This window comes from Erythrolamprus reginae, chromosome 2 (assembly GCF_031021105.1).
Source record: "Erythrolamprus reginae isolate rEryReg1 chromosome 2, rEryReg1.hap1, whole genome shotgun sequence".
NCBI lineage: Eukaryota > Metazoa > Chordata > Lepidosauria > Squamata > Dipsadidae > Erythrolamprus > Erythrolamprus reginae.
Window position 1 is genome coordinate 229,047,540 of NC_091951.1, and position 27,672 is coordinate 229,075,211.

The window sequence follows — 27,672 nt, forward strand, 5'->3', positions numbered from 1 at the left end:
GTTGCCAAGGTTGGAGATTCTGCCATACAGAACACATGAGCCGATTAGTTACAGGGTCACATGCATGAAATATTGCATGACAAGGATTGCCTTGTCTTGCTTTTATTTATTTATTCAAATATCATGAAATTGTTGAAGTATGAAAAGTAAAAAAAATCAATGCAGTATTGCTAGCCTCTATTACAGGACATGCATTTAAGGAACCAATGGCAACTTGCAGAAATGTTTGTATGATGCTTATTGGGCAACCAAGTGCCATCTTCCACCAACATTTCAGTGTGGATAATGTTGCGAAACCAGAGAGATTTTTCTTTAAAAGTACGGGTTTCTCTCTTTTTAATTCTAGAGAAAGTCACTTCTCAGTATCACGTTGTGGGGAGGCAAGGGCAAGTTGTCATGAATGGGGTTAGGGCTATCTCATACTCCTCCAGATTTTAGGTTAGATTATTATTAGAGTTGGAAGGGACCTTGGAGGGCATCTAGTCCAGCAACCACTCACACACACCCTGCTCAAGCGGGAGTCCCTACATCATTTCGGACAAATGGCAGTCCAATCTTTCTTTGAAAGTGTTGGAACATTCACAATCTCCGCAGGCAAGTTGTTCCACTAGTTGATCGCTCTCGCGGTCAGAAAGTTCTTCCTTATTTCCAGGTTGAATCTCTCCTTGGTCAGCTTACATCTTTATTCCTTATCTGGCCTTCTGGTGCTTTGGAAAACAGCCTGACCCCCTCCTCTCTGTGGCATATCACCCCTGGTCCTTCTCTTCGCTAGACTAGCCATGTCCATGAGAGAAAATATTATTTTACTGAAAGAGTAGTAGATGCTTGAAACAAACTTCCAGCAGTCGTGGTTGGTAAATCCACAGTAACTGAATTTAAACATGCCTGGGATAAACATATATCCATCCTAAGATAAAATACAGGAAATAGTATAAGGGCAGACTAGATGGACCATGAAGTCTTTTTCTGCCGTCAATCATGATGAAACATGTTTCTATGTTTCATCAATATTCCACCGTTGGCATAAAATAAAACCGTCCGTCTATTCAGGCTGAATAATGTTGATTTCTTTTCACATCTCCAGTCGAAATATCCTCAATCGAGACGACTGTCCCGTCCCCCCACCAAAGAGAAAAAAAAGCATCTTTTTTGGTATTACTTGACAGAGGCAATGCTGTAGAATTACATCTGCCGCAGGTTTTCCTGATACTTTCCCCCGCTTCTCCTCTAAGCCTAAAGAAGAATAAAAAGGAGAAAAAAGGCGGTCAAAGGAACCCGGAAATTGAAAACCCATCGAGAGATTCCATGTGGCGTCTCTATGGTACAGAGAGAGAGGGGGGGAGGGAGGGAGAGAGGAGTTGACCCGGAAGTGAATGAGCGGGGAGTGTGGGGGCGGAGCTGGGGTCGTGTTTCGGTAGTCGAAGGCGGCGGGCCTGCACTTAGTTCAACATGTCGATCGAAATCGAGTCCTCGGAGTGAGTGGGGCGGGCAAAGGGGCGGGCGGCGGGCTTTTGCTTTCGGTGCCCGCATCCTTTGGCCTGTTGCAGACCGGCTGCCCTGCAGCTTTTCCCGTTGGCACGCCGCTTCCCTGGCTGTAACTGCAGCCCAGCGGTCGTTGGGAACGCCAAAGTTTATGCCGTAAATTTTCGAATGGGGCCTAAAGCATCGCGGCTGTTTATTTAATAGTTATTTATAAGGAAGGCAAAACATCCCTGGTGGGGGGCTGGAGTGGGGAAAAGAAAGAAATGCATTTGGCAGCGTCGATACAGGTAGTCCTCGGCTTACGACCACGATTGAGCCCAAAATGTATGTTGCTAAATGAGAAATTTAGTGATTAGATTTATATACCACTTCATAGTGCTTTTATAGACCCCTCTAAGTGGTTTACAGAATCAGCATATTGCCCCCAACAATCTATCCTCATTTTACCCACCTCGGAAGGCTGAGTCAACCTTGAGTCCGTGGTGAGATTTGAACTGCTGAACTACAGCCTAGCAGTTAGCTGAAGTCGCCTGCAGTGCTGCACTCTAACCACCACACCACCCCGGCTCTTTACTTCATGTAAATTTGTTACGTGAATTTTGCCCCACTTTACAACTTTTCTCGTGGCATTTGTTAACTGAATAAACTGCAGTTGTTAAATTAGTAACACTGTTGTAATGTGAATCTGGTTTCCCCGTTGGCTTCCCTTGTTGGAAGATTGGGAAGGGGGATCATGTGAACCTGGGACATTGCAACTGTCAGAAATATGAGTCAGTTGTCAAACCTCCAGAGATAAAAACACGTAACCATGGAGATGCTGCAATGATCATAGACGTGAAAAATTTATAAAAGTCACAACTTAACTTTTTTCGGTGCTGTTGTATCTTCGAACGGTCACTAACCTAACTGTTGTAAGTCGGGGACTAGCTGTAAAATCAAAAAGGAGCAAAAGCATCTCTTAGTTCACTACACTATTATGTAGTTTACTAAGCTCTGATTGAATTTTGTCTCTCGGATGTAGAAATGAATATTGGAAAATGTCTTCTGATGAGATAGTACGTTGTGTGTATGTATGTATAGTATGTATGTTGCAGAGAGAGACTGCAAATGGAATAAATATCTAATTGTACTAATTGTTTTTCCCCGCAGTGTTATCCGTTTAATCATGCAATATCTGAAGGAGAACAGCCTTCATCGGGCCCTGGCTACATTGCAAGAGGAAACTACAGTGTCTCTGAATACGGTGGACAGCATTGAGAGCTTCGTGGCAGATATTAATAGTGGCCATTGGGATACAGTCCTGCAGGCAATACAGTCACTAAAGTTGCCAGACAAAACACTCATTGATCTATATGAACAGGTCAGCAAGCTTTGTGCAATAATACTTTGAGTTGCATCTTTTGGTGTATTTTTAGTGGGTAGAAAATAAATTGGCATTTTGTAATGTTGCAGAGTATTCATCTTTCATTTTTGAACAAAGGGGCAATTGATGATACATGTATGATGCATCATATCTATGATCACGCAGATACCACAATTAATGATTTATGCCATGGTGTCATGCACATATCAATATGGCATATTATGGTTGCTGCTGTCTCTGAAAATTAAACCATCCCCATTTAGTACTGGTATAAAATTAACTCCGGATGCAATCTGATTTATCTCCCAATTTTTACAACGTATCAATTATTTTTAAAGATTTTTTAAAAAGAATATAAGTTTTAAGTTGTATTGCTTCTGCAATATAATATTGGTACCACATAGTTTTAAAGACATTAGTGTGTTATATATACACCCACCTCTTCACACTTGAGGCTTTTAAAAATTAAAATAATAAGAATTTTCAAGACTTATGGTCTGAACTCTTTCAGTTTTGAAACGAAACAAATTTTGCTAACATTGACCAAAGTTTTCAGCTGTGTAATTCCATTTAATTCCACTGGTTTGGACCAAACTCAGCAGCACTTTTTCATGAGGCTATTGATAAAAATAGGATCACTAACATGATCGCCAACATGCAATGACATATATGGCACAAGAAAACAACGAAAAAGTAATTCCATTTAAAGTGAATTTCCAAGTCACATAACTGTAATAGGTGCATTAGCATATGCTTGTTTGTATGACTAATAGTTCTTTTTCTGTTGATATTTCAGGTTGTTCTGGAACTGATAGAACTTCGTGAATTGGGGGCTGCTAGATCTCTTCTGAGACAGACTGATCCAATGATCATGCTAAAGCAAACCCAACCAGAGCGATATATTCATCTTGAGAACCTTTTGGCTAGGTCCTATTTTGATCCACGTGAGGTAAAACTTCGCTCATAGTTTTTTACATCTATTATGTTAAATAATATGTGAAGGAACCACTACGCTACTCTGGCTCTTAAATAATAATATATTATTGTTTGTTTTGCCTAATTAGGTTTACTTTATTATTTTTCTCATTTACAGTTTGTATTATATAAAATATCTCATTTAATCATTTCTGCATAATGAAAGATCTAGCTCATTTACAAATTTCTACATTTCACAGTATAATTAGAATTTACAATTTTAAAAAACTTTTATAGCTAATATCTTTTCTTGGACGGATACATTGTTGTTTAATGCAAAGCAAATTATGTAAGCTATCACACAGTTGTAAAGTTATTGTTAGTTAATTATGTAATTCAATTTGTAATAACATTGCATGTTTGAAGACTGTAAAATATGTTTAAACGTGCTTAAAACAATTCAGTTTTCTATCCCAGTATATTTGCCTACATAGTGAAATGCACAGCATATAAATGTAATTAATAAAGAAATGATATATAGATGTTACCTGTCCATTAAGAAATGTAGGACTTGTAAAAGAAGTAACTACATATATTTCTAATATTTTTTGGATTGCTTCAGATATCTCTCTGGAACCAGTTTTAAGAATTTAAAATTCTCTGTTGGTTTCCGGATACATTATTTCTTTTTGCCCCATATGTTCTCTGTGTTTGTTTGACTAATGTTACCTAAAGTGGCATGTTTTTTCTTTGAAATTCTAATTAAACCTTGCCTGTCTAAACAAGTTGAGGTAAAATCAAAGATAAAACATGAAAGAGGACTATGACTTTATACAGAGGAAAGAGGATGAGAATCCATGATCTTGTGCCTTGTCTAAAATTTAGAATTATTTCATGTTAGACATTTGTTTCATGAATAATTTCATTTGTGTCATAAATAATATTTCTCTATTACATTTCAGTCTGAGATCTGATCTAGTTTGGAATAGAATCAATATGGTACCTCTGTCTTTTATGGAGAGAGTAGGAGAGAGCAATTTTGTTGATCTAGTTGTTTTTGAGATAGTTTTGGATATAATCAACAATCTACTTTTCCTTGATTGTCTTTGTGAGTTGCAGGCCCTGTACAATGGAGGTCTATTTTCAGAATGGTTTTATATAACAGGGTGTGCTTTTAGATCTGGCGGTGGTGTTGAGTATCAAAAGGCACTGCTTTGTCCATACTTCTATTTAACATTTATATAAAGTTATTGGGACAATCATAGAGGGGGGTTTTGGGGGTGGAGGAAAGTGAGAGGTTTCCCAGTATTCTGACAACAATTATTTTTCTTTATAATTTCTTAGCGAACATTGGTTGTGCATTGATTTATTTAAGTAATTTATCAAACCACCCATTTACTAAAGGAGCTTTTCTTTTCCAAGAATAAAACCCAATATACTGATCAAGCACCTTGAAAGAAAAGAAGGCAATGGTGAAACCCCAATAATAGGGCCTGCTTGGCGTGAACAAGTTGTTGGACAGTCAGAGTGATGGATTAGAACAGGGCCAATCATTTAAGATTGAATCTTCATAAATAGGAATCTTGTGGGTCCATGATTATCAGGTAATAGGAACTGGGACTCTTTGTTGTATTTCTCAAAAGAACAGATCTACAATTACAACTGTCATTAGAGATCAAGAAACCACCATGACTGGGAGCATTTGGTATCAACTTTGGTCTATGTATAAACTTTGATCTTTCCTGGACCAAGTTGAGTGGGATGCTTCTTTGTGCACCTGTGAAAGCTGTGTGGAAGCAGTTAGCCTCAAGGCCCTCATCTTCATAGACTGACATAGGCTGACTGACAAACTGCCGTGGGCGGCTAAAAATGTAGAAAATCTCAACTAGCATTTGCTCACAGTTTTCTGAGTTATGGCACCTGCTATTCATTGACCTGCTGTTGTACCTTTGAAGCTCTCTTTAACCAGAACTTGCTTTGATGAATGATAGAAAAATGCTTTTTGTTCCTTCCTGTATTTTGCATTCCTTCTTCCTTGCCATTGTATAGTGTGTATATTTTGTTTTAATATGTATTTTCATTTTATAAGCTAGAATGGGGTTTTTTTTTGTTCAGTAAACATAGAACACTAACTTCCTTTTCAAAATTGGACATTGCCATTCCAGAATTTAATCCTTCTTTTCATTCCCAGACTTTGTATTGTTTTCTATTTGCCTTTAGATCAGTGTAATTTATGCAAATAAGCAGTCAGTGTTTCTTAGCTAGCTGGATTCAATTCTGCCCCACAGTATTTAATAAGGAACAAAAATTAATGTTTCTGCATGAGGTATGCTCTTAAAAAAAACCCCAATTATTTTCCATATTACGTTGTCTAATTTTTCTGGAACTATACCTTAGGCAGCTTTACTGATATTAGTTGAAAAGACTGTCATCATGATGTTTGGTTATTTCTGGTAATTATTAAGTGATCCCTGGATTTTGTTACATATTGGCATAGAAAATTGCTATTTTGGAGATAGGTAACATTTGAACTGTGAAGACTTTATTTTTCTTTCTTTGCTGGGAGATATCTTGATACGTCCTCCACTTTCTCTGGCTGAAGCTGTTATGAAGCAAAAGTAATGTGCATTTTAGCAGTAAGTAGAAGGTTGGATTAAAGTTTTCTTCTGAGTCAAATTAAATAGGGTTGATCTTTCCCAGTACAGTTATTTCTATCACATTTATGCCAACACTCAAAACTGTATTGTGGATTTAGAATTGCATATATAATGTGCCAGTTTTCAATAAAGCTAGTTATAATCCAGGCAAGTTATTGGTTTTTGAGAGAGTGGCAGATTTCTCAAAAAGAAAGTTCTGTATATCTCTGGATCTGAATGAATTTGGCAGCATGTAAATCTGATGACTACCGTTGCATTTCAGGCATACCCAGATGGAAGCAGCAAAGAGAAGCGGAGAGCTGCCATTGCCCAGGCTTTGGCTGGTGAAGTTAGCGTGGTACCTCCATCTCGCCTTATGGCGTTATTAGGACAGGTATTTCTCTCCTCCCCCCCGCCCAAGCTTAATTGATGAGTATGAAATGGAAGACTAATTATTCTTTAAAGCCTAAGATTATGAATCTTTAATATAGAAACAGAAGATTTACAGCAGAAAAAGACCTTATGGCCCCATCTAGTCTGCCCTTATACTATTTCCTGTATTTTATCTTAGGATGGATATATGTTTTTCCCAGGTATGTTTAAATTCAGTTATTGTGGATTTACCAACCACATCTGCTGGAAGTTTGTTCCAAGCATCTACTACTCTTTCAGTAAAATAATATTTTTTCCAGTTGCTTTTGATCTTTCCCCCAACTAACCTCAGATTGTGCCCCCTTGTTCTTGTGTTCACTTTCCTATTTAAAAACACTTCCTTTCTGAACCTTATTTAAACATTTAACATATTTAAATGTTTCGATCATGTCCCCCCTTTCCCTTCTGTCCTCCAGATTATACAGATTGAATTCATTAAATCTTTCCTGATAAGAAACTTTCGTGATATTTAAGTGTCCTTTTGTATTATGTTTCAAAAGTGTTACAATCTTTGTCTGTAATCCTCTTTGGTATCTTAGGCCTTGAAATGGCAACAGCATCAGGGGCTTCTTCCCCCTGGTATGACTATTGACTTGTTCAGAGGAAAAGCAGCTGTCAAAGATGTGGAAGAGGAAAAATTCCCCACACAGCTGAGTAGACATATTAAGGTGGGTTGTCCCCGACCGTGATTTCAGCAACAATTCTCAGGCCTTTGAGGTTTAAAGCATTTTTATTGGATCAAACGAGGAATATGTTTAAGGCTTAATACATCTCGCTGGATTCAATATTATCATGTGGCTTATTTCATTTAGGTTGTTATGAGAACCCAACTGTGATTCATTGATCAAATTCTAATAATATTTTAGATGACTTCAAAAATTCTGTATTTTAAAAGTCATTTTTCTACATGTTGTTTTTGTTCTTGTATTTTTAAAAATGAAAGCAAAGTTGAATTTAGTAAAGAATTGGGTGAGAGCTAGGTTGGTACAGCCGTTAAGGTGCTAAGCTAGAAACTGGGACTTTTAGCTTAGGCACAAAGCCACCTGGATTGGCTTGAACTATTCCTTCTCTCTCAGCAGTAGGTACTGGTAATCCTCAATTAACTATGGTAATTGGGACCAAAATTTCAATATAACTGTTTTAAAGCATGACATCACATGGCCACATTGCTTACGAATGACAATCCCATTAGTCCCTGTTGCTATTGATAAGTAAAGATCTCCTGGTAACTTCCTCACAATTTCCAACAAAAGAGTGAAAGCTGGCAGGAAGTGGCAAACTCCATCTGGCTTGTAAGCAGGCTGGTAGGGAGATAAGTGACTGCAACTTCAACCTCTAGTGGGAGGCACAAATTGCATATGCTTCAGGTGCAGCATCAAGCCAATGCTTTTTGGATCCAGGAGTAAAATGAGACCAAGATCCAACTATTGAGGGTATCATTTCCAGTGTTGCAGAGAAGAAAGACACTGCAAACTACTTCGGTACAGTTGCCAAGAGAACGCCTATCAGTGTATCCATGGATCCAGTGGGAACTAAGTTTAATTTGAGGATGTTTCCAGTCTAGATTAGTACATAATATTTGTTATATGCTATTTCTTTCTTCTTATGAAACAGTTCGGTCAAAAGTCTCATGTGGAATGTGCTCGATTTTCTCCGGATGGTCAGTATCTGGTCACTGGTTCTGTGGATGGATTTATTGAAGTCTGGAACTTTACTACTGGGAAAATCAGGAAGGTAATTCTATGACTTTTCTTAACTGCCATGTGAATGGCGCAAAAATCTATATCAGTTCTTTGGGCACAACAAATGAAAATGAGTAATATGAACTCTTCTGTATTTTCAGAGGAAATTGGAATGGAATTTTTAATTAGGATATACTGTATTATAGTCCTTTTCAAAATGGAAGCCAATAGAAGAGGTTGTAAGGTGCAAGATCCATGATCAATGTTGAATATTTTCTTATTTGCTTTCTCTTTGCTGTTGGTGAGGTGGTTAGAAAACTTTGGGAGATTAAAATGGGAAATAGAATGGGAATTAATTCTTGCTGGTTACTTTTATATTTCAAAATTAGAAATAAATGTGAGAGGAGAAAAATGGGCTTTGAAGAAGATTTGCAGAGAGACAGTAATGTTGATTGTTATTTGTATATGACAAGTACAGTGTTGGAAACCCCAAATTTATTGAGTTTAACAACATGCGAGACACACACTGAGTATAGAAGAATTTAACCTCAATCCCAGACTTGTTCTGTTTCAAAGAATCCTATAATTTACATCTAAAATTGGCCTTTGAATCGGAGAGCCACTACAGTCTGTATTTTATTAATATAATTTATCGTAGTGTGACTCTGAAATGATTTTGTATACATCCATTCTTCCCAATGCTTGTTCTTATCTTAGTTCTATTAATTTATTTTGTTCTGTTTAGGATCTGAAATACCAGGCACAGGATAATTTTATGATGATGGACGATGCGGTGCTGTGCATGTGTTTCAGCAGAGACACTGAAATGTTAGCAACTGGAGCACAAGATGGAAAAATCAAGGTATGCTGTTAAGCAGAGCTGAAGGCCCATAGTGGCACCCAAGAACTCCCTTATAAGCCATTTTTCCTGAACTTCTAAGACATGACAGACACACAATACTGGGACTTTGTTAGGGCTCAAAAGTGTATGAATTAACCATCTTCCTTTCTCCATGGTTTTCTGTATTGCTTTCTAAGCATTGATTCACAGAGAGAGATTAGAAGTATTTTCCTGAAGGTCTGTGGAGATTCTTAGTCATTCAGCTCGTTGATGTCCCAAAGGTGTTTTTTCAAGAGGCAACTGCACTTTCTGGTTTTTCTTTGAAGATGTTTAGCTTCTCATCCAAGAACCTTCTTAGTTGAGAAGCTCAGAGCCGAAGAAGCTTCTTGGATGAGAAGCGAAGGGTCTTCAAAGAAAAACCAGAAAGTCCAGTTGCCTATTGAAAAGCACCTTTGGGATATTTTTCTGAAGGAATGGTTTGCACAGTCCCCAATCATAGTGTATAAAGAAACAGAGACAAGTAAATTATTCCTATTTACCTCCAAGATTGCATAAAAGGGAACAAGTTTATGTCAATGAAATCATCCAGGAAAAGAGCAGTTGAGGACCACTGTACAACCCAGCCGATGATGGCCAAGCATCCTTTTGTGCTGTGACTGTTTCGGGGTTCGAGAGAGAGAGAGAGAGAGAGGAGCTAAGGGAGCCGGCTCTCGGAGTCGAACCCAGGTCCCGACTCACGTGGAGAAGAGTCTACGGAGAGGGGCGGCATACAAATCTAATAAATAAATAAATAAGTTTTCTCTGGATGCATATTTGGGGTCCAGATTGTTTTGGTTTTTCTTTAGGTTTTTCTTGCAGCTCACAGTATGGGCTGGTAATTTAATGACATTCACTAATCTCAAATATTCAATTAATAAAAGGGACCAATTTGAGTTCAAGAGCCGCAGTGGCATGGTGGCTAAAATGCAGTACTTCAGGCTACTTCTGCTGGCTGCCTGCAGTTTGGTAGTTGGAATCCCACTAGGCTCAACGTTGACTCAGCCTTCTATTCTTCCGAGGTCGGTAAAGTGAGGACCCAGATTGTTGGGAGCAGTATACTGACTCTGTAAACTGCCCAGAGGGGACTGTAGAGAAACGGTATACAAGTCTAAATATTTTTGCTGTTGCTATTTCATTCAACATTCTGTCCCGCTGCCATGGAGAAATTATTTTATTCATAAGGACAAGCAGGGTATGTTTTGTGTCTACCTGAGTGAGCCAGGCAATTTGGCAGCTAACGTTATTGTGTGATGGTAACATCAGTTCCTTGGTTTCTCTGAAGGTGTGGAAGATCCAGAGTGGACAGTGTCTGAGGCGATTTGAAAGAGCCCATAGCAAAGGTGTCACCTGCTTGAGCTTCTCAAAGGACAGCAGTCAGATTCTGAGTGCCGCCTTTGATCAGACAATCAGGTATGTCTCATTTTGCAATACGTTTGGCTGTTCCGTCTGATTGGGACAGGTAACGCTAATGTCGTTTTTATGCTGCAACAGGATTCACGGCCTGAAATCAGGGAAGACTCTCAAAGAATTTCGTGGTCATACCTCATTTGTCAATGAAGCTACATTTACACAAGATGGACATTATATTATTAGTGCATCCTCGGATGGCACTGTGAAGGTACGCTCCCGAGTCTTGATCACTAGGTATAATTTGCATGATTAGTTAAAATCTTTGCTTGTTGGGTTGTTTGTTGTGAAAACATTTTCTCAGCACTACTGATAGTCCTCGATTTATGACCACAATTGAGCCCCAAATTTCTGTTGCTAAGTGAAATCTTGAATTTTTGCCCCATTTAATGACCTCTCTTGCCCCATTTACGACATTTCCTGTGAACCACGGCACTTGTTAAGCTAGTAACACAACTATTTAGTGAATCCGGCTTCCCCGTCGACTGTGCTTGTCAGAAGGTTGCAGAAGCTGGTCACATGACTCCAAGGCACTGCAAAACATCATAAAATATGAATTCGTTGCCAAGCATCTGAATTTTGATCACATGGCCGGGAGGATACAGCAACAGCCATAAGTATGAAAAATGGTCCTAAGTCACTTTTTTCAGTGCTATTGTGTTATGGCCCGCCAACAGCCCGTGCAGATGGTAGTAGATCCCTCCCGAGAACAGACCGATGTGGTGAGGTGCCAGCAGCCTGTGCAACTGACACCCGAGTCGGACAGTGAAGAGGCTGCTGAGGACTCGGTGCCAGAGGCAGAGGTTTAGCCAGGGCCTTTAGAACCTCCAGCACCTCACATCAGTGATGAGGAAGAAGAGGAGGAGCCTATTCTTAATGCACGGGCATGAAGAGCTGCCAAAAAGCAGGAATGGTTCCTCGGGAGGAGCTAATTGGCCATCCCCCTAGCCCAGGGTTTCTCAAATAGTGGGGCGGGCCTGCCTGGGGGGGGGGGCGTGGAGCAATGCCGTGAGGGCGTGTGACCCCAGTGAACATGCTTTTTTTGCTGCAGGGAATAGGTTTTTTTTGCAACGAACAGTAGCACGCAGCACAGAGTAGGAGAGTGCATATAACAAACCCCTAAGAAACACCATGGAAAAATATTCAACAGGGATGATAAGAAAGGAGGAGAGAGACGGAGATAATGAGACAAAACTAAGTCTCCCAAAAGCTAAGATGAGGAAATATGATGAAGCATATGAGTGGCGCTCAAGGCGGCAAGATGCGCGTATCATGCCGCCTTGATTGCATCAGCGGAATCTCACCTGGCTGCTCTGTTTAGGGTGACCCGCTCCCTCCTTAACCAGGGGGGAGTTGGGGAGCACTTGCAGAGCAGTGCCGAGGATTTTAACACATTTTTCGCTGATAAAATCGCTCGGATCCGGGCGGACCTCGACTCCGATTGGATAACAGAGTCGACTGACAATGAGTCAGTCGAGGTGACTGGGGCTCGTCCTTGTCCATCTGTCTGGGAGGAGTTTGACCTGGTGACACCTGATGAAGTGGACAAGGCCATTGGAGCTGTGAATTCCACCACCTGTTTGCTGGATCAGCCAGCAGGGAGGTGACACAGAGCTGGGTCCAGGAGATTGTCAATGCTTCTTTGGGGAGGGGGCCCTTTGCGGCTCCATACAAGGAGCACTTGTGAACCCCTTCCTCAAGAAGCCTTCCCTGGACCCAGCCATTCTCAACAACTATCGTCCAGTCTCCAACCTTCCCTTTAAATTAGCCTGTGGTTGCTCTCTTGAGATCAATCTCTTAAGTGATTGATTAGTAGATTTTCCCCCCTTTGTTTTTAATATTGGTACAGAATGGTTTTACTTTGATTGCACTAAAATCACTTTTGAAATGAAATGTTTGTATTATAAGAGAAATGGGCAGTTCAGGAAATATCAGGGAATTCGTTAAAAAATGAAATAAATCAGGGGGGAAACAAACTGTATTAAAATGTTTAAAAGTCAGGGAAAAATCATGTAAAAAATAACAATGGATCAGATTGCCTTGTAAAGTCAAGCAAAAATGAGCATAACTGTGGCAACAACTTGCTTCCTCAGCTACTGATATTTCTCCATGGCTTAGCTGTTTGGTATGATGTCATCTACGATCGTGTCTTAACTAGATGGCAAGTTACAGGGAAATATCAGGGAATATGTCAGGGAAATATCAGGGAATTTCAAAATGCTTTCCCCCCTGGGCACCCTGTATTAGCACCCATCATAAGACACAGAGTGTACAGATGGAGATAAGACCTATGAATTATGGGAAACAGTGCTATGCTTAGGGCCATTATATACTCGGCATGAAGACACTCGTGGGGTAGCTTGGGTTTCATTCTAATGTGGAATTTACATATTTTCCCTTTCCCGTTTATTTGTTAGATTTGGAATATGAAAACTACAGAATGCTGTAACACCTTCAAATCCCTGGGAAGCACAGCTGGAACAGACATCACTGTGAACAATGTGATTCTCCTGCCTAAAAATCCAGAGCACTTTGTTGTTTGCAACAGATCAAATACAGTTGTCATCATGAACATGCAGGGACAAGTATGTATTGTGTTTTAAACATCTGTGCGAATGCAATTGGTGTTCCTTTTGGATTCGGTAACTAGAGTTGACAATGGGAAGTCATTGTTCCCACTTTTTCTGATTTGTAAGACTTTTTAAAGTCATGGTTAAATGTTGCATTGATTGGTTGTGTGTGCTGAGTTAATCTTTAGGATCCTCAAGTAATGCAAAAGACCCTATTTTAGCTTATAATTTTAGCTTATATTTTTAACAATTTGGTTAAAGCTTATTTTTTAATTTTATGCATGATTTTAAATTGGTTTGGAAGGTTCTTAGCTTTTGCTTCAATGAATTTAGTCAGTTAACAAATGCTATAGAGATGTCAGAAATTTGTACTGAGAGAAAAACCGTCTTTTTTCCCATGTACTATCCCACAATATTGATACTTTTTATTTTTTATTATGAAATGTTTATGCTGCCCATCTCCTGGAAGGCGACTCAAGGCAGTTTACAGATTATATATATTTTAATCAAGGTTTATAAGTGTCTCTAGTAACATCATTTATAGCGCATCTCATTTTTAGGTGCATACTGAAATCCTCTTATACTATATACATTTCCAAAGACAAAAGGAAAGGACCTAGAGAGGTTTGAAATACGCCCATCATAATACTTGTACTGTGTGTTAGAATCAAAAGTACAAGGAAAATTTAATATAAACATTTCAGCTCACACACACCCCTTCTCCAGGTGGAGAGTTAAAACTCCTTAACCTGTGGTCTCTGTCCATCAGCATCTCTGAACATCTGCTTGCTACTTGTGCTGTTGCTAATAATTTACAGTAGAGATTGCAATTCCTTAATGTTTCACTCTCTGTCCTTTGGAAGGACATTGTCACGAGAAATGAATTCTATACCTTGAACTATATTATGGCTGCAGATTTTCTTTCTTTTTTTCTCTTGTTAACATTTCAACTTGGTAGATTGTGAGAAGTTTCAGCTCTGGTAAGAGAGAAGGTGGTGACTTTGTCTGCTGTACCCTTTCTCCTCGAGGCGAGTGGATCTACTGTGTGGGTGAAGATTTTGTCCTCTACTGTTTCAGCACAGTGACTGGCAAGCTGGAGAGAACACTGACGGTGGGTAGCAGGGGGCGTCTTGGTGGCAACCTGCATCAGCAGTTCCATATGCAGTAGAGAACAAATTTGGTTCCCTTACCCTATAGACCAGTGGTTCTCAACCTTGCTTACTTACTTACTTATTTATTTGACTTATATGCCGCCCCTCTCCCTGGACTAATGCTGCGACCCCTTAATACAGTTTCTCATGTTGTGGAGACTCTTAACCATACGTCTGGTGCTAATACTCCCAACAGAGCTTTAAGCTGCTTGGCAGGGAGGTCAGAGGGACACCCTCACTGTAAATGCCTGATTGACCGGATTGTAAAAATATGTTCCAAGGCGCCAGAATAGAAGCTTTAGTTCCTAACACAATGGGAAATTTGTCTTTTCCCATGGTCTTAGGCAACTCCTGTGAAATGGTCATTCGACCCCCCAAAAGGGTCCTAATCCCCAGGTTTGAGAACCACTGCTGTAGACTTTTCCACCAAATCTAATATTTCTCCAATGTCCAGGCAGAGCAAGTTTCTTCCTCAAAAAAAGTAACTGGTGAAATTTACAAAACCCAGTATCTACCAGATATATAGAATTCAACTTCAGAATCCTTTTGGCCTGCTTACATGGCTGACATTTGAAATCTTCAGGTATGGGGAGTGTCTGGAAGCCTGCTTTGTGGCTTCAGGATTTAGGACTATAACCTTGCTCACTCAGGACTTAGTTTAGCTTTAATTCAACATACTATTGACTGTAAGTAAACCATAAACCATATATACTGCTCAAAAAATAAAGGGAATATTCAAATAACACATCCTAGACCTAAATGAATGAAATATTATCTGAATATTTCATTTGCACAGCTATTCCATTTGCACAACAGCATGTGAAATTGACTTGCCAATCAGTTTGATTCTATTGTTATATTCTATTGTTTAAGTGTTCCCTTTATTTTTTTGAGCAGTGTATTTAACAAACTCCAATGTTTCTCTAATCAGATCAGATGTACCGTAATCTGCAATCCCAAAGTCTACATTTAATGTTTCTCTTTTTACTGTAGGAAATATAATAGGGATAGCCAAACCAAAAGAAACAAGTAGTCAGGTTGTTGTTTATTGTTAAAGCAGTAAATTTTATGCTCTGTTAGTTCTACTAGTTTCAGAATCCATTCTTTCAGAAAACATGTATTTTTCTTGATTATTTTCTAAAAGTTTTTTTTTTCCTTTTAGGATAGAGGAATGTATGTATAGAAAATACCTCATCTGATCTTATGTCCTGGAGATAATCATGTTTCTTCTTTCTTTCTGATACTAAGGTTCATGAAAAGGATGTCATTGGTATTGCTCACCATGCCCATCAGAATTTGATTGCTACCTATAGTGAAGATGGGTTGTTGAAGCTGTGGAAACCATAGAACTGCATACATACCTTCAGCATATGGCTTCTGAATCCCTGGGAAGTGTGTACTATGTGCAGAGGATGTGTTTCTCACAAGATTTTAAAAAGGCTTGTTTTAATTTATACTGAATTTCATATTCAGCTGTCTCAAGTTTTAGCTATATATAACGCTAGTTGTGTATGCAAATTGAAAAAATCACTTCAATTTCTAAATGTTCTTTTCGTGCATTTCATTTCTGCTTATGTGAATGGCATTACTTCCACATATTTTTGGATTTTAAAAAATGAGATGAATTATTTTAGTTAAGGGGAAAATGAAGAGCAAGTACATGGTTTTACCATTTAAAATGGCATGTTAAAAATTCTGGCAGTATTCATGGAAATGTAAAGTACGTATTTAAAACACTGTCTGGTAAAAGTTATGATCTTGCAATTTATGTAACTTGGTTAAATGAGACCCCTTATTAAGGTAAATACACCACTTAATGGGAATATGAGGGGCTGGGAGCTCCTGCTCTGGTTAAATGTTAATTTCCCTCTCATGTTTAGTATATATATAAATTGAAACTAATTGCTATTGTTTTGTAGATTTTTTGATGTTCTGAAATATACCGAGTTTATGTTACAAGCTTCATTTTATTTTCAGAAAACAAGATATTTTTCCCTTGAAGAATTGTAATTTTACTGTTCAAAATGAACATTTTGTTTGTAAACTTGTGCAGATTTTTTTTTTTTTGGTAACTCTTTTTTAAAAAAAACACCTGCCTGTTCTACAATAAAATATTTCTTAAAGAGGCATCTGGTTTACAACTTTTAAAACTTAAAATAAGACCAAACTTGAAATTTATGTTTATAAAGAAAGTATACTACTACTACTTTCTGGATTGGTGAAGAAATGGTTACTTATTGAGTTGCATCTGCAAATTAGTACTATTAAATATATATCTATCTTTTCTATAAATTAGGTCTTCAAACCTGGCAACTTTAAGACTTGTGGACTTCAGTGCCCAGAATTATTCAGCCAGCAGGTCTTAGTAGGGTGTTGAAGTCCACAAAGCTTAAAGTTGCCAGGTTTGGGGACCCTGTTAGAAATATTGGCATGTAGAGGAAATTCAGCTTTTTAAATATTCTGGAATAAGCTGTGGTGAGAGATTGATCATGACGTTGAACTCCTTAACTATGACTATACCCTAATCATTCTCTTGGCAAGTTATGGCAATCCATCCAGCCAATCAGGAGAGGGAGAGCATGTGCTAAAGAATTAACAATTGTATGTGTTGTATTTGGGGGCATGATCTAAGACAGCTTTTCAGGTGGCTGGGTATTTAAGGAATGGTAAGTCAGGTGCCTGACTTTTCCTTTTTCACATTCTAATCTAATATATTTTACAAAAGATCAGTTTGCAGAAAAATTTGGGGAGGATTTATTATAGGAATGACAAAAGCTTGCTTTCATTTCCAGTCTCCTCAAACTCTGGCCATCTCTTAACTGGAAAGATTCTCTATGACCCTACCACCTAAAATGTCCACGTGCCCAGGTTTTTAATCATAGCTACCATATTAAACTACAACTGGCTGATTTTATGCATTATTCTGTAATTGCAGCATTGTATTCAAATATGCAGGAACTATGTACAGCTACCACATGAGCAGGCCGTTCTGTTATACATAGAAAATGTATACAAAGAAGCCACTATACCTTTTACTAAGTACAGTATTGGCAATCCTTGCTTTTAAAGAATAGAAATGTGATTTTTAAAACAAATTCTGCTAAATGCAGCGGATGCAGCCAAACTAGACCAAAGGGTTTTTAAAGGACATTTTGACAAATGTGTATTTGGAATGGATGGTTATATAGGCCAAAAAGGAAGAAGAGATGAAGCTGTTAGAAGGATAGTTTTATTCCCCCCTACAGGTACAAACCGAGTGTAAAGTACAATAATCAAGCAGTTTAAAGACATATAATTCCACTGTAACTCATCCTTATCACAAGGACTAAAATAATTTGCTGTACAACTTAAATCCCTGCCAAGGATTTAAGCTAGTCAAATTTTTTGGCCAATTTAAGATTCTAATGGTGATTCTTCAAAAAAATTACATATGGAACTGAAATGCTATTTTCTGCTATCCTATTTGCCCATATACATATTTGCCTATATATAGCAGTTACGAAAATTTAGGGCTTATCATAAATGACAATCTTAGTTTTTAGAAATAGCAGTCTTAGGTATATTTAAAAGAGGTACTTGAATTCTTTGCTAACCCTTCTCCAATCATGATGCCATGCCTACCGTAATTATTATTTTGGATGAATCTACACTAGGTTACGTGTATTGACATTTTAAAATAGCCATTAAAGGGGTAGCCTTTTTCAGAAACTACACACAAAAATCTTATGGACTGAATGATTCATTAAGGAGTCATTTAGCGTTAATGGTTGTTGGTTTTTTTGCTAGAATTCATGCAGCATGGAATTTGAATGTTAGTGACATGAAACTCAAGGTGGATGTAGATTTATACCAGTATTCTTAGGCATATTATTTTTCAGTTACTAATTATGTATTTGCTATTCAGAATCCTTTTAAAGATTTTAGCTTTTGTCCCATTTACACTTAGACGTTGGTTGAAATTTTTACTCCTACCCAAGAACCATGCCAGGATCCTCTCTAACATCGATGAGTATATAGCATTCTAACTAAAGCTCAGTATAGAATGAAGGGAGTTCAACATTCCAGAATGGAAAATAAGTAGAGTCTTATACAGGTGCTGTGCAAAGTCTCAACCAGCCATAGCACATCCAAAACACATCAATGTATCTAGATGAATACAAAAATTTAATTTCACATCTTTAACATGAATCATAAATACAGATGCATACATAAGGGAATATAATTTATAATACTAAACAGAAATCACTGAATACTAAAGCCAGTGCATTTGCACACAATACACTTATGATGCACAAAATAAAATAAGCCAGAGTAAAGTGGCTTCAGGTTTCCTTAGGAGGCCATATAGAAATATGAACATTCCAACTTGATCCAAGTAGTTTTACCGATTTCAATTTGTTAGCTTGATTTAAAAACAACTAAGTTTAAATATTACAGAGACAATAGCAATTCTGAATATAGCAACTTCAGTCCTTCACTCATCCACAACTGACATACAGGACAAGCAGCACAAGTGTAACTGAGACCACTTTAAGAAGTCTGGCATTGGACACCACCTCTAGGATGGTGCTCATCATCTTCATATGCTTCACCATTGTAATGCTGTCTTCTTTCCTGAGACGGGTCAAAGTCTACCAACTCTACTTGATCCATGTCTTCGGTTTCTTCCACTTCTTGCCTTGGCGGTAGCAGTTTTTCCAGCAGACATAGCTTATCTGAGCAAAGGAAACCATTTTCTGGAAATATCACCTGAAAATTAGAAAAAAATATATGAATGATTCTAAAAAAAATGTACTTTTTAAGTATGAAATAAGTGTCTGGATTTTAATGTAAAAGATACATTTGCTTAATCTGCATAACTTTAAGAAATCAGCATTATAAGGCAGCATTTTGAAGAAATTTTCCATGAGATATTTAATTAGTAATGCAACCATCACTTACCTTAAATTCAATTATAAGACGACCCTTCTCATATGGCCTACGGTAGATTGGCATTCCTTCATTTATTACACACTTAATATCACCATGTTTGACAATCTGACCTAGAAATTAAAGATATAACATGTTTAACAAACTTTATATAAAATTAAAATTACAAATACTTATAATTGCTCAAGCAGAAACTTATCCTGACAGCAAACTAAAGAAATGCGAACAAGGCACCCAGAGTAGTAACCTGATTCTGGGAAAAGAGCCAAGTGCTAGAAATGTTTTGTAACGGAATCCAAACACGGCATATTCCTAAAGTGCAGTATGATAGAAAAAGATTTTCCAAAATATGTTCAAAAGATTTCTAACTCATCAGTTACAAATGATTGTGCCATTCCTGTCAATCCAAGGCAGCAGGAGTTTGATAAAAGCTATTACTGTACTGATTTAAGAGTTATACTTAAAGCTTAAGATCTTTATAGCATTTCATTTGGATTCTTCAAAAGAATAACATTTATTTTATAGTGGATTCCAATTAATAGTGACTCCAGTATAATTCAAACTTTTAACAGACTAACAGTAGGGAGCAGTTGGCAGTTAAAGTAGAATGTTCATTTAACTGAAGAAGTTTACAGATGATAAAAAGATAAATAAGACTAGACACATAAAGTAATATGGACAGATTTACATCCAAAGTCTATTTAAACCATGGTCTTTTAAATTTAAACTTATTGTACCTAAGTTCTTTTTTCAGAGCAATCCTTACCAGGATGAGAAGTAATCATTATAGTTCGATTATCCAGCATTGCAATTGGTTTTTGAAAGCCACAGAGTGCTTCCACTAATTGTATATCCATAGACATGACCAAGTCTTCACCTCGCCTGCAGAAAAAATTATATGCCTTAGAAATGCAGTGCTATAATCGTATTGTATGGGATATCAATTCCAAAAAGGCAAGTAAAAAACCTAACTACTTAAAATGGTAAATTGTACTATTAAATAAATGTGCAGGGAGAGTACAGAGATCTATATTCCTACAGAATTAAAAAGATTTGTTACTGCAATAAGACTATTCTGGCACCAAGTCTGATTACATGAGAAAATTTAAAAAAATAAGGTTTTATCTTAATATTTGATGCTTAATAAATATTATACTATATATAATATAGACTATCAGTGGTCCCCAGCATACCACCACAGATTACACAAAGACATCTAGGGTGGGAGTTCTCACTAATCCTTTATGAGTTTCTTAAAATTTCTAAAGTGATGCTGGCATGCTGCATCACTTTAGTATCTTCCAGCATTATCTTTATTTTCAATAATGCACCTGAATCTTAAATGGACCATAATATTTATTGAAAAAATAAAATCTTTTGGCTGTAGGCAAATACTTTTAGAAGGAAGGGTATTTCTGTTTGTTCCCAAAAATCCCACAAAGAAAGGCACAATGTCAGGTAATATCAAATATTTTACCAGCACAACACATAGCATTCTGATAAACTGGCCCTCTATAACTTTCTCATGGCAGCCATTTTGGGAATAGGCAATTTTCCCCATCCAGCAGCCACAGGGCCCCTATCATGTTTTTAAATTTTCTTCTGGTCAAAAAGGATGAGGACCCTCATAATAGATCAAGGAATATCTTGAAACTCAATGACATTCCATGTTTAATTATCTAAGTAAAAAATAACAAAAAACCAACCAGCTACAATTTCATGGGGAAAAAAACTAAACTGAATCTCCTTGCTACTGTACAGGAATCAAATACAGTGGTACCTCTACCTAAGAACGCCTCTACTTACGAACTTTTCTAGGTTCTCTAGAGTCTAGATAAGAACCGGGTGTTCAAGATGTTTTTGCCTCTTCTCAAGAACCATTTTTCACTTACAAACCAGAGCCTCTGAAACTGTAACCAGAAAAGGCAGGGAGAAGCCTCCGTGGGGCCTCTCTAGGAATCTCCTGGGAGAAAACAGGGACAGAAAAGGCAGGGAGAAGCCTCCGTGGGGCCTCTCTAGGAATCTCCTGGGAGGAAACAGGGACAGAAAAGGTGGGGAGGAGCCTCCATGCGCCCTCTCTAGGAATCTCCTGGGAGGAAACAGGGCCGGAAAAGGCGGGAAGGAGCCTCCATGTGGCCTCTCTAGGAATCTCCTGGGAGGAAACAGGGCCTCCACCCTCCCTGTGGTTTTCCCAATTGCACGCATTATTTGCTTTTACATTGATTCCTATGGGAAAAATTGCTTCTTCTTACAAACATTTCTACTTAAGAACCTGGTCACGGAACAAATTAAGTTCATAAGTAGAGGTACCACTGTATATACGATTTACAGCCATATATAAAAAGTTTCAGAATTTAGAGAAAACAGAATTTAGAGAAAATATGACTTTCAAACCTTAAAACCAATATAACATTTTACTTAACATTGAAAGTTAACTTTTCTGAGAAGGAAAACCAGTTTAATCTTTGAATCATTAGACTGAACAAACTTCTTAAAACTGAAAGTGCTATACATTTTCCTAAACAAAGAACCAGAAGTTGGCAATTAAAATCCCGATTCGTTGGCACGAATCCCAGCGACCAATTAGGTCCCACAGAGTGGGCCTTCTCCGGGTCCCGTCAACTAAACAATGTCGGTTGGCGGGCCCCAGGGGAAGAGCCTTCTCTGTGGCGGCCTCGACCCTCTGGAACCAACTCCCCCCGGAGATTAGAACTGCCCCTACTCTCCCTGCCTTCCGTAAACTTCTTAAAACCCACCTCTGTCGTCAGGCATGGGGGAACTGAAACACCTCCCCCGGGCATGCACATTTTATGTATGGGATGTTTGAGTGTATACTTGTTAACAAAATGGGGTTCTTTTAAATGTTTTAAATTATATTTGGATTTGTTACAAACTGTTGTGTTGTGCTGTGAGCCGCCCCGAGTCTGCGGAGAGGGGCGGCATACAAATCTAAATAAATAAATAAATAAATAAAATAAATAAAAACTGCCAGGCTTCATACCTTGACATAATTAGTCAAGGGCTACAAAACTATGATAGAATCAGTCTGTCATCTGCACTATTGTATATTAATATGCATTTATAAAGGTAGTGGGTAGTTATAACATAGTGATTTACATTTGTTTAGTAGGTTAGAACAAATTGGAAAAGTTGTAAGGTATTGCAAAAATAATTAACCTTGTAGAAAGTTAAGAGAAACTGTGCAATTGTTACCCTGACCATCCTATTCTGACTATAAAATTAAAAACCTGCTCCAATTAGTATCTTCTAAAAATAAACCCTAATGTCTGACAACCTATGTTCCCAAGCATACTACCCAAATAAGATTTCCACAGTATTATTAAAACTTGCCTTGTAAACAAAGAATGATCTTTTTGATCCAAGACAATGATAATGTCTCCTGGCTCCAATCCTGGTTCTTGATCACCTTCACCATGAAAAGTTATTTTCTGACCATCTTTCATTCCTATTTCAAAAGGAACAGATTAGACTTAAAATCTACACAATATATTTTAAATTATTGTGTCAATAAATTTAGCATTCTTCATTCTGTAAATTTGATAAAGCAGAAGCATGGAGCTGGAACAGAAAGCATATTCCTTAACAGTTAGTGAAAAGCGAGCTAATCTCAATAATTATTCCTTACTGATTTTTTTTCCAAAATTTCTAGTTTTGTATTATGGAATATATAGGTCAGTGATGGTGAACCTATGGTACAGGCAGAGCCATATCTGCTGGCACAGATAGTTGTTACCGTAGCTCAGCTCCAACATGCATGTGGGTGCTAGACAGCTGATTTTTGGCTCACAGAAAGGCTCTGGGAGGGCATTTTTGGCTTCCAGAGAGCATCGCAGGTGAGGTGGGGTAAGGAGGGCATTTTTACCCTCCCCCGGCTCCAGGGAAGCCTTTGGAACCTGGGGAGGGCAAAACACGACCCTATTGGACCAAACAGAGGTTGGGAAATAGGCAGGTTCTGGCCTCCAGGGAATAGGGAATCTGTTTTTGCATGCTCTTTCGGCATCCGAGGGAAAAAAGATTCACCATCACTTGTATTGGTGATCTATTTGAATATTTTAGATATTGTGAAACAGTTGATCTACACTAGTTGTTACAATTTAATTTGAATCATGATTTTATAGTTTTCTTTTTGTGTTTATTTATTTCAGCCCTTGGACAAAATTATTTGTATCCAAGTACTATAGTTTTCCAGACCCATCTAATGTCAAGTGTTCAGTCATTCATTATATCACCTGTATATCATCCCTCATTTCTTACTGGGAGAAACCCGCTATTCATACAAAAATTATGGAAGTTGTACTAATCTTATGAAAGCAATTTCACTTGGCAGAGGTATTTTCTATGTTTAACGCCTAGAAAGTCAGGCAGTGGGAGAACTATATTCTATAGAACTATATTCTTTATCAAAGAGGGTATTTTATTTATTAGATTTTTATGCTGTCCCTCTCCGAGGACTTGGAGCAGCTGGGTAATAATTCTGAAGAAGAAAAATTAGTGAAAGACACAGATCTCATGGCAGATAACCCATAGGTAATTTATCATCCCTTTCTAAATTAATATATTGCTCAAAAAATAAAGGGAACACTTAAACAAACATGGTATGTTTTTGTGTGTGCCTGGTTTTAATAAGGTTTTTTAGTTATTTTAAATATTAAATTTGTCATACGCTGTTTTATTATTGTTGTTAGCTGCCCTGAGTCTACAAAGAGGGGCAGCATACAAATCTAATAAATAAATAAATAAATAAATAAAATTAAACAACAGAATATAACTCCAACTAAATCAAACTTCTGTGAAATCAAGCTGTCCACTTAGGAAGCAGCAATGATTTGACAATCAATTTCATGTTGTTGTCAGCACATTCAAATTTATACAGAACAAAGTATTCAATGAGAATATTTCATTCATTCAGATTTAGGATGTGTTAGTTGAGTGTTCCCTTTATTTTTTTGATCAGTGTATGTAAATCTTTTCTTGGACTTTTAATATCCCACAATTCCTCATTTCTCCTTTAGTATACCTTTATCAATGTGGACTTCCAGAATTTTCTTTTCTCTAATAATTTTCCTTCCAATGCAGCTTTTACACCTGTCCTTGGGACTGATGCGCTCTCCATGGCCTTGGCAGTCCATGCACACAGACTGGATTTGCTGAACCATTCCAGGTCCTATCTGATGAATTCTTATTTGCATGCCTGTTCCTCTGCAATTAAGGCAGCATTCTACTGCACCCTTCTTGCCCCCTCGGCCTAGAAAACATATGAAAAAAATTAAATAGACTCCATCTTTTCACATTAAAATTTCTCCTAAACTTCTATAAAATTAAAGAAATGTTTTAGCATACCTTCACATTTGTCACAAATCACATTTTTCTGTAGAGCAAGTTTCCGGGTTGCTCCATTGTACAAGTCTTCTAAAGTTACTGATAACTGATGAACAACGTTTTTACCTGAAATAAAAAGCATGTTATTAAGAATTAATTCAGTTCATGGCTGAGGGTTGGTTTTTTTGAGAAAGTCACATTTATTACAATGGAAATTAAACTTGGCTGGATCCAATGGGGCATTTCTAAGTAAAGAGTTACAAGTTGTTTCATGTGCAGCTTAAACCATGTTGAAAACATTTGAACTAACTGTATTATGTATACAGCAATATTAACAGCAATAACAGGAAACAGACTTTGAGGTAATGTTCATATAATGCTAATGGATGCTTTAGTGGACATTAATCCATTATATGACAGCTCCCAAAGCAATCATTAGAGAGAAACAAATGGCTTTACATTAAATAAAAAATCTGAAATTAAAAGATATATTTACCTGTTCACCTTGAAACCACATCATCTCCTTTATCTTTGTGTACAGCGAACAATCTCATTTTTAACTAATAAAAAGTTCACCGTTAAAATTTCCATTAAATGAAAGAAAGTCTTTACCTCTCCTCTCTCTTTGCATTCTTCCACCTCCTCCAAAGAACATATCAAATATATCCATTGGTGATCCAAAACTGCTTCCACTACCACCTTCTTTTATTGCTTGTTCACCACCTTTATCGTACAACTCTCTTTTCTTGGAATCAGACAGGACTTCATAGGCTTGGGAAATTTGTTTGAACTGTAACATTGAAAAAAAAAATCAAAAGGCTTAGTCTATTTATGTAATTGTCTCCAGAAAAATGTTTATTATTTAATACCACGATCAGCTCTATTGCATTTACTTACTATTATTAGTAACATACAATAATTACTAATGATCTTATGAATTGAATTTTCTCACTTTATTGAAAAGGAGTTTTTGAAATTAATGTTTTATTCCAGCAGAAGAATTCAAATCTAAATTTTAACCTTCCTAATTGTAAACCTTTAAGTCCTGGTCCACTAAATGATTGCTGGGTTGTTGGGTTGTTTTTTATATAGTAATTTGTTCTTTTCTGCTGAATATTTTTCTTCTATATCCAAGTCTAGTTTGCAGGTTTGATGCTGCTTTAGCCCGCCCCCCCGCCCCCAAAAAACCCCCCAGCTAACAATGACTAGGTGCTGCTTTAAGAGCTAGGCTGGAAGCTTTCCAAAGGGGCAGTGGTTGTAAGACATTCTGGGAAGTAAAAAAAAAGACCCCAACCACCACCATGCACCAAGAAGCAAAATGAAATGGGTAGAGTACCTGCCACATATACTTAATTAGCAGAAAGAGAAAGATTTTAAAAATGTATCAACTCACCTTTTCGCCTTCATTAGGATTCTTATCTGGATGATACTTCAAGGCTAACTTCCTATAAGCCTTTTTCAACTCCTCCTGAGAGGCATTAGGTTTTACCCCAAGCACATCGTAGTATGTGGTCTCCTTCACCATGATGCAACCCTACCTGCGTGGGAACATGGGAGGGGAAGAGAATAGCAGTAAGATGACACCGGTTTCACATAAAAACAGCTGTTGAGACTCACACTCTTCCCTTACACTCAGTTTATCCTCAACAGAAACAATCCCTCCCCATCTTTCATCCCCTTTCCCCCGCATTACCCTCCCAAACCGAAATGGCTACACAAACAGGTGACACCAAAGCACCTTTTCTCGTTCCTCCCTGCTTGAACTGGGCCACTTTGGCTTAAATGGCCTGGAATAAAGTGCCGCTCCTTCAGTCGCCCCGTCTGTTTCCGAGCAGGTGAAGGTCACTCACCTGAAAACGGGCTTAATCCCCCCCCCACCAATGGCTCTCGCCCTCCCCTCTACAGGACACCCAGAAAGGATGTTTCCTCATGGTCCCCCTTCCTCGCCTCACGGACAACGGGCACCGACCCCTCCTTGCCCCGTTCCCCCAAAGGCTCCTTTCTCGCAGGCTTCTCCTCAGTTTCCCTCACAAACCCCCGCCGCTCGCTCCTTCCCTTCCCGTGCCTCATTTTACTCAATTCGTATCGGTCTCCCTCACCACCACCCCTTCCCCGCAAGTGGACCGATTCGGCTCGCCCCCCCCCCCAGCTGCCCCCCCCCGCGCGCGCCTCGGCTTGCCAGGCGCGCGGACGAAGCCGCCCTCGTCTCGCGACGACGGGGGGGGCTGGGGGGGGGGGAAGGAAGGCGCGGCCAACCGCTTCCCTTTGTCTTCCACCCACCTCGCGCTTTCGGCCGAAAAAAAAACCCGGCAGCCCGACGTCTTTCCCCGTAAGTCTCCTCGCTCCTGCTCGCCGAGTGCCACCTTCGCCTGCCTCTCTCTCTCCTACAGACAAAACGGCCGCGACTTTTCTGGAAAGTTCCGAGCCGGTCTCAGGCTAAGGCAACATCCGGGGAGTTTTCTATCCTCCCCCCAAAGGAAGCCCCACCCAATCCCGGAAACACCGCCTTCTCTGCTGGTAACTATCGACAGCCGGCATTCGTCGGCTTTCTAGAAGCGATGACGGAAAACAAGCCGCCTTCCAATCGCTTGTCGAGGGATTGTATTACCGCCGGGAACTACAATTCCCGTCATGCCGAGGAAGGCAACGTGCTCGGCCCGCCGCCATTTTTTTCGAACGCGGCTCAACAAGGGCAAACTACAAGGGCCAGAATGCAAAGCGGCAGTTGTGGGCGCGTTCGACCTTTCGGAAGTCTTGTAGAAGAACTGAGCCGGTTTTGTGCAGCTACAGGGAACTTGAGGGCAGGTTTAGAAGAGAATTCTTTATTGGCCAAGTGTGATCGGACACACAAGGAATTTGCCTTTGTGCATATGCTCTCAGTGCAC

At 38.6% G+C, this 27,672-nt stretch overlaps 2 protein-coding genes across 2 annotated transcripts; one reads left to right on the forward strand and one right to left on the reverse strand.

Annotated features, from left to right (window-relative positions):
• The first annotated feature begins 1,325 nt into the window (after positions 1 to 1,325).
• On the forward strand, positions 1,326 to 16,645 carry SMU1 (SMU1 DNA replication regulator and spliceosomal factor). Its single transcript, XM_070742189.1, has 12 exons — positions 1,326 to 1,475; positions 2,632 to 2,842; positions 3,642 to 3,794; positions 6,680 to 6,790; positions 7,368 to 7,496; positions 8,443 to 8,562; positions 9,256 to 9,372; positions 10,673 to 10,800; positions 10,882 to 11,008; positions 13,215 to 13,382; positions 14,326 to 14,478; positions 15,767 to 16,645. Exons 1-12 carry the CDS (start codon positions 1,450 to 1,452, stop codon positions 15,863 to 15,865), a joined length of 1,542 nt encoding a protein of 513 aa, XP_070598290.1. The 5' UTR covers positions 1,326 to 1,449; the 3' UTR covers positions 15,866 to 16,645.
• Positions 16,646 to 17,731: 1,086 nt separating this feature from the next.
• DNAJA1 (DnaJ heat shock protein family (Hsp40) member A1) lies at positions 17,732 to 27,310 on the reverse strand. Its single transcript, XM_070742191.1, has 9 exons — positions 27,068 to 27,310; positions 26,181 to 26,325; positions 25,400 to 25,577; positions 24,809 to 24,913; positions 24,486 to 24,713; positions 22,799 to 22,913; positions 20,214 to 20,329; positions 19,460 to 19,560; positions 17,732 to 19,267 (listed from the first exon to the last, which is right to left on the reverse strand). The coding sequence occupies exons 2-9, from the start codon at positions 26,310 to 26,312 to the stop codon at positions 19,049 to 19,051; spliced, it is 1,194 nt and encodes a 397-aa protein (XP_070598292.1). The 5' UTR covers positions 26,313 to 26,325; positions 27,068 to 27,310; the 3' UTR covers positions 17,732 to 19,048.
• Between the last annotated feature and the right edge of the window lie 362 nt (positions 27,311 to 27,672).

What these genes read in the sequence shown, in the direction of transcription:
- DNAJA1 (XM_070742191.1), bottom strand. Translation starts at nt 26,312, where the DNA reads ATGGTGAAGGAGACCACATACTACGATGTGCTTGGGGTAAAACCTAAT. An exon ending in AATGCAAAGAGAGAGGAGAG is followed by an intron (nt 24,914 to 25,399) that starts GTAAAGACTTTC and finishes TTTTTATTTCAG; the next exon opens with GTAAAAACGTTGTTCATCAG. An exon ending in GATTTGTGACAAATGTGAAG is followed by an intron (nt 24,714 to 24,808) that starts GTATGCTAAAAC and finishes TATGTTTTCTAG; the next exon opens with GCCGAGGGGGCAAGAAGGGT.
- SMU1 (XM_070742189.1), top strand. Translation starts at nt 1,450, where the DNA reads ATGTCGATCGAAATCGAGTCCTCGGA. An exon ending in ATCGAAATCGAGTCCTCGGA is followed by an intron (nt 1,476 to 2,631) that starts GTGAGTGGGGCG and finishes TTTTCCCCGCAG; the next exon opens with TGTTATCCGTTTAATCATGC. An exon ending in GCCTTTGATCAGACAATCAG is followed by an intron (nt 10,801 to 10,881) that starts GTATGTCTCATT and finishes ATGCTGCAACAG; the next exon opens with GATTCACGGCCTGAAATCAG.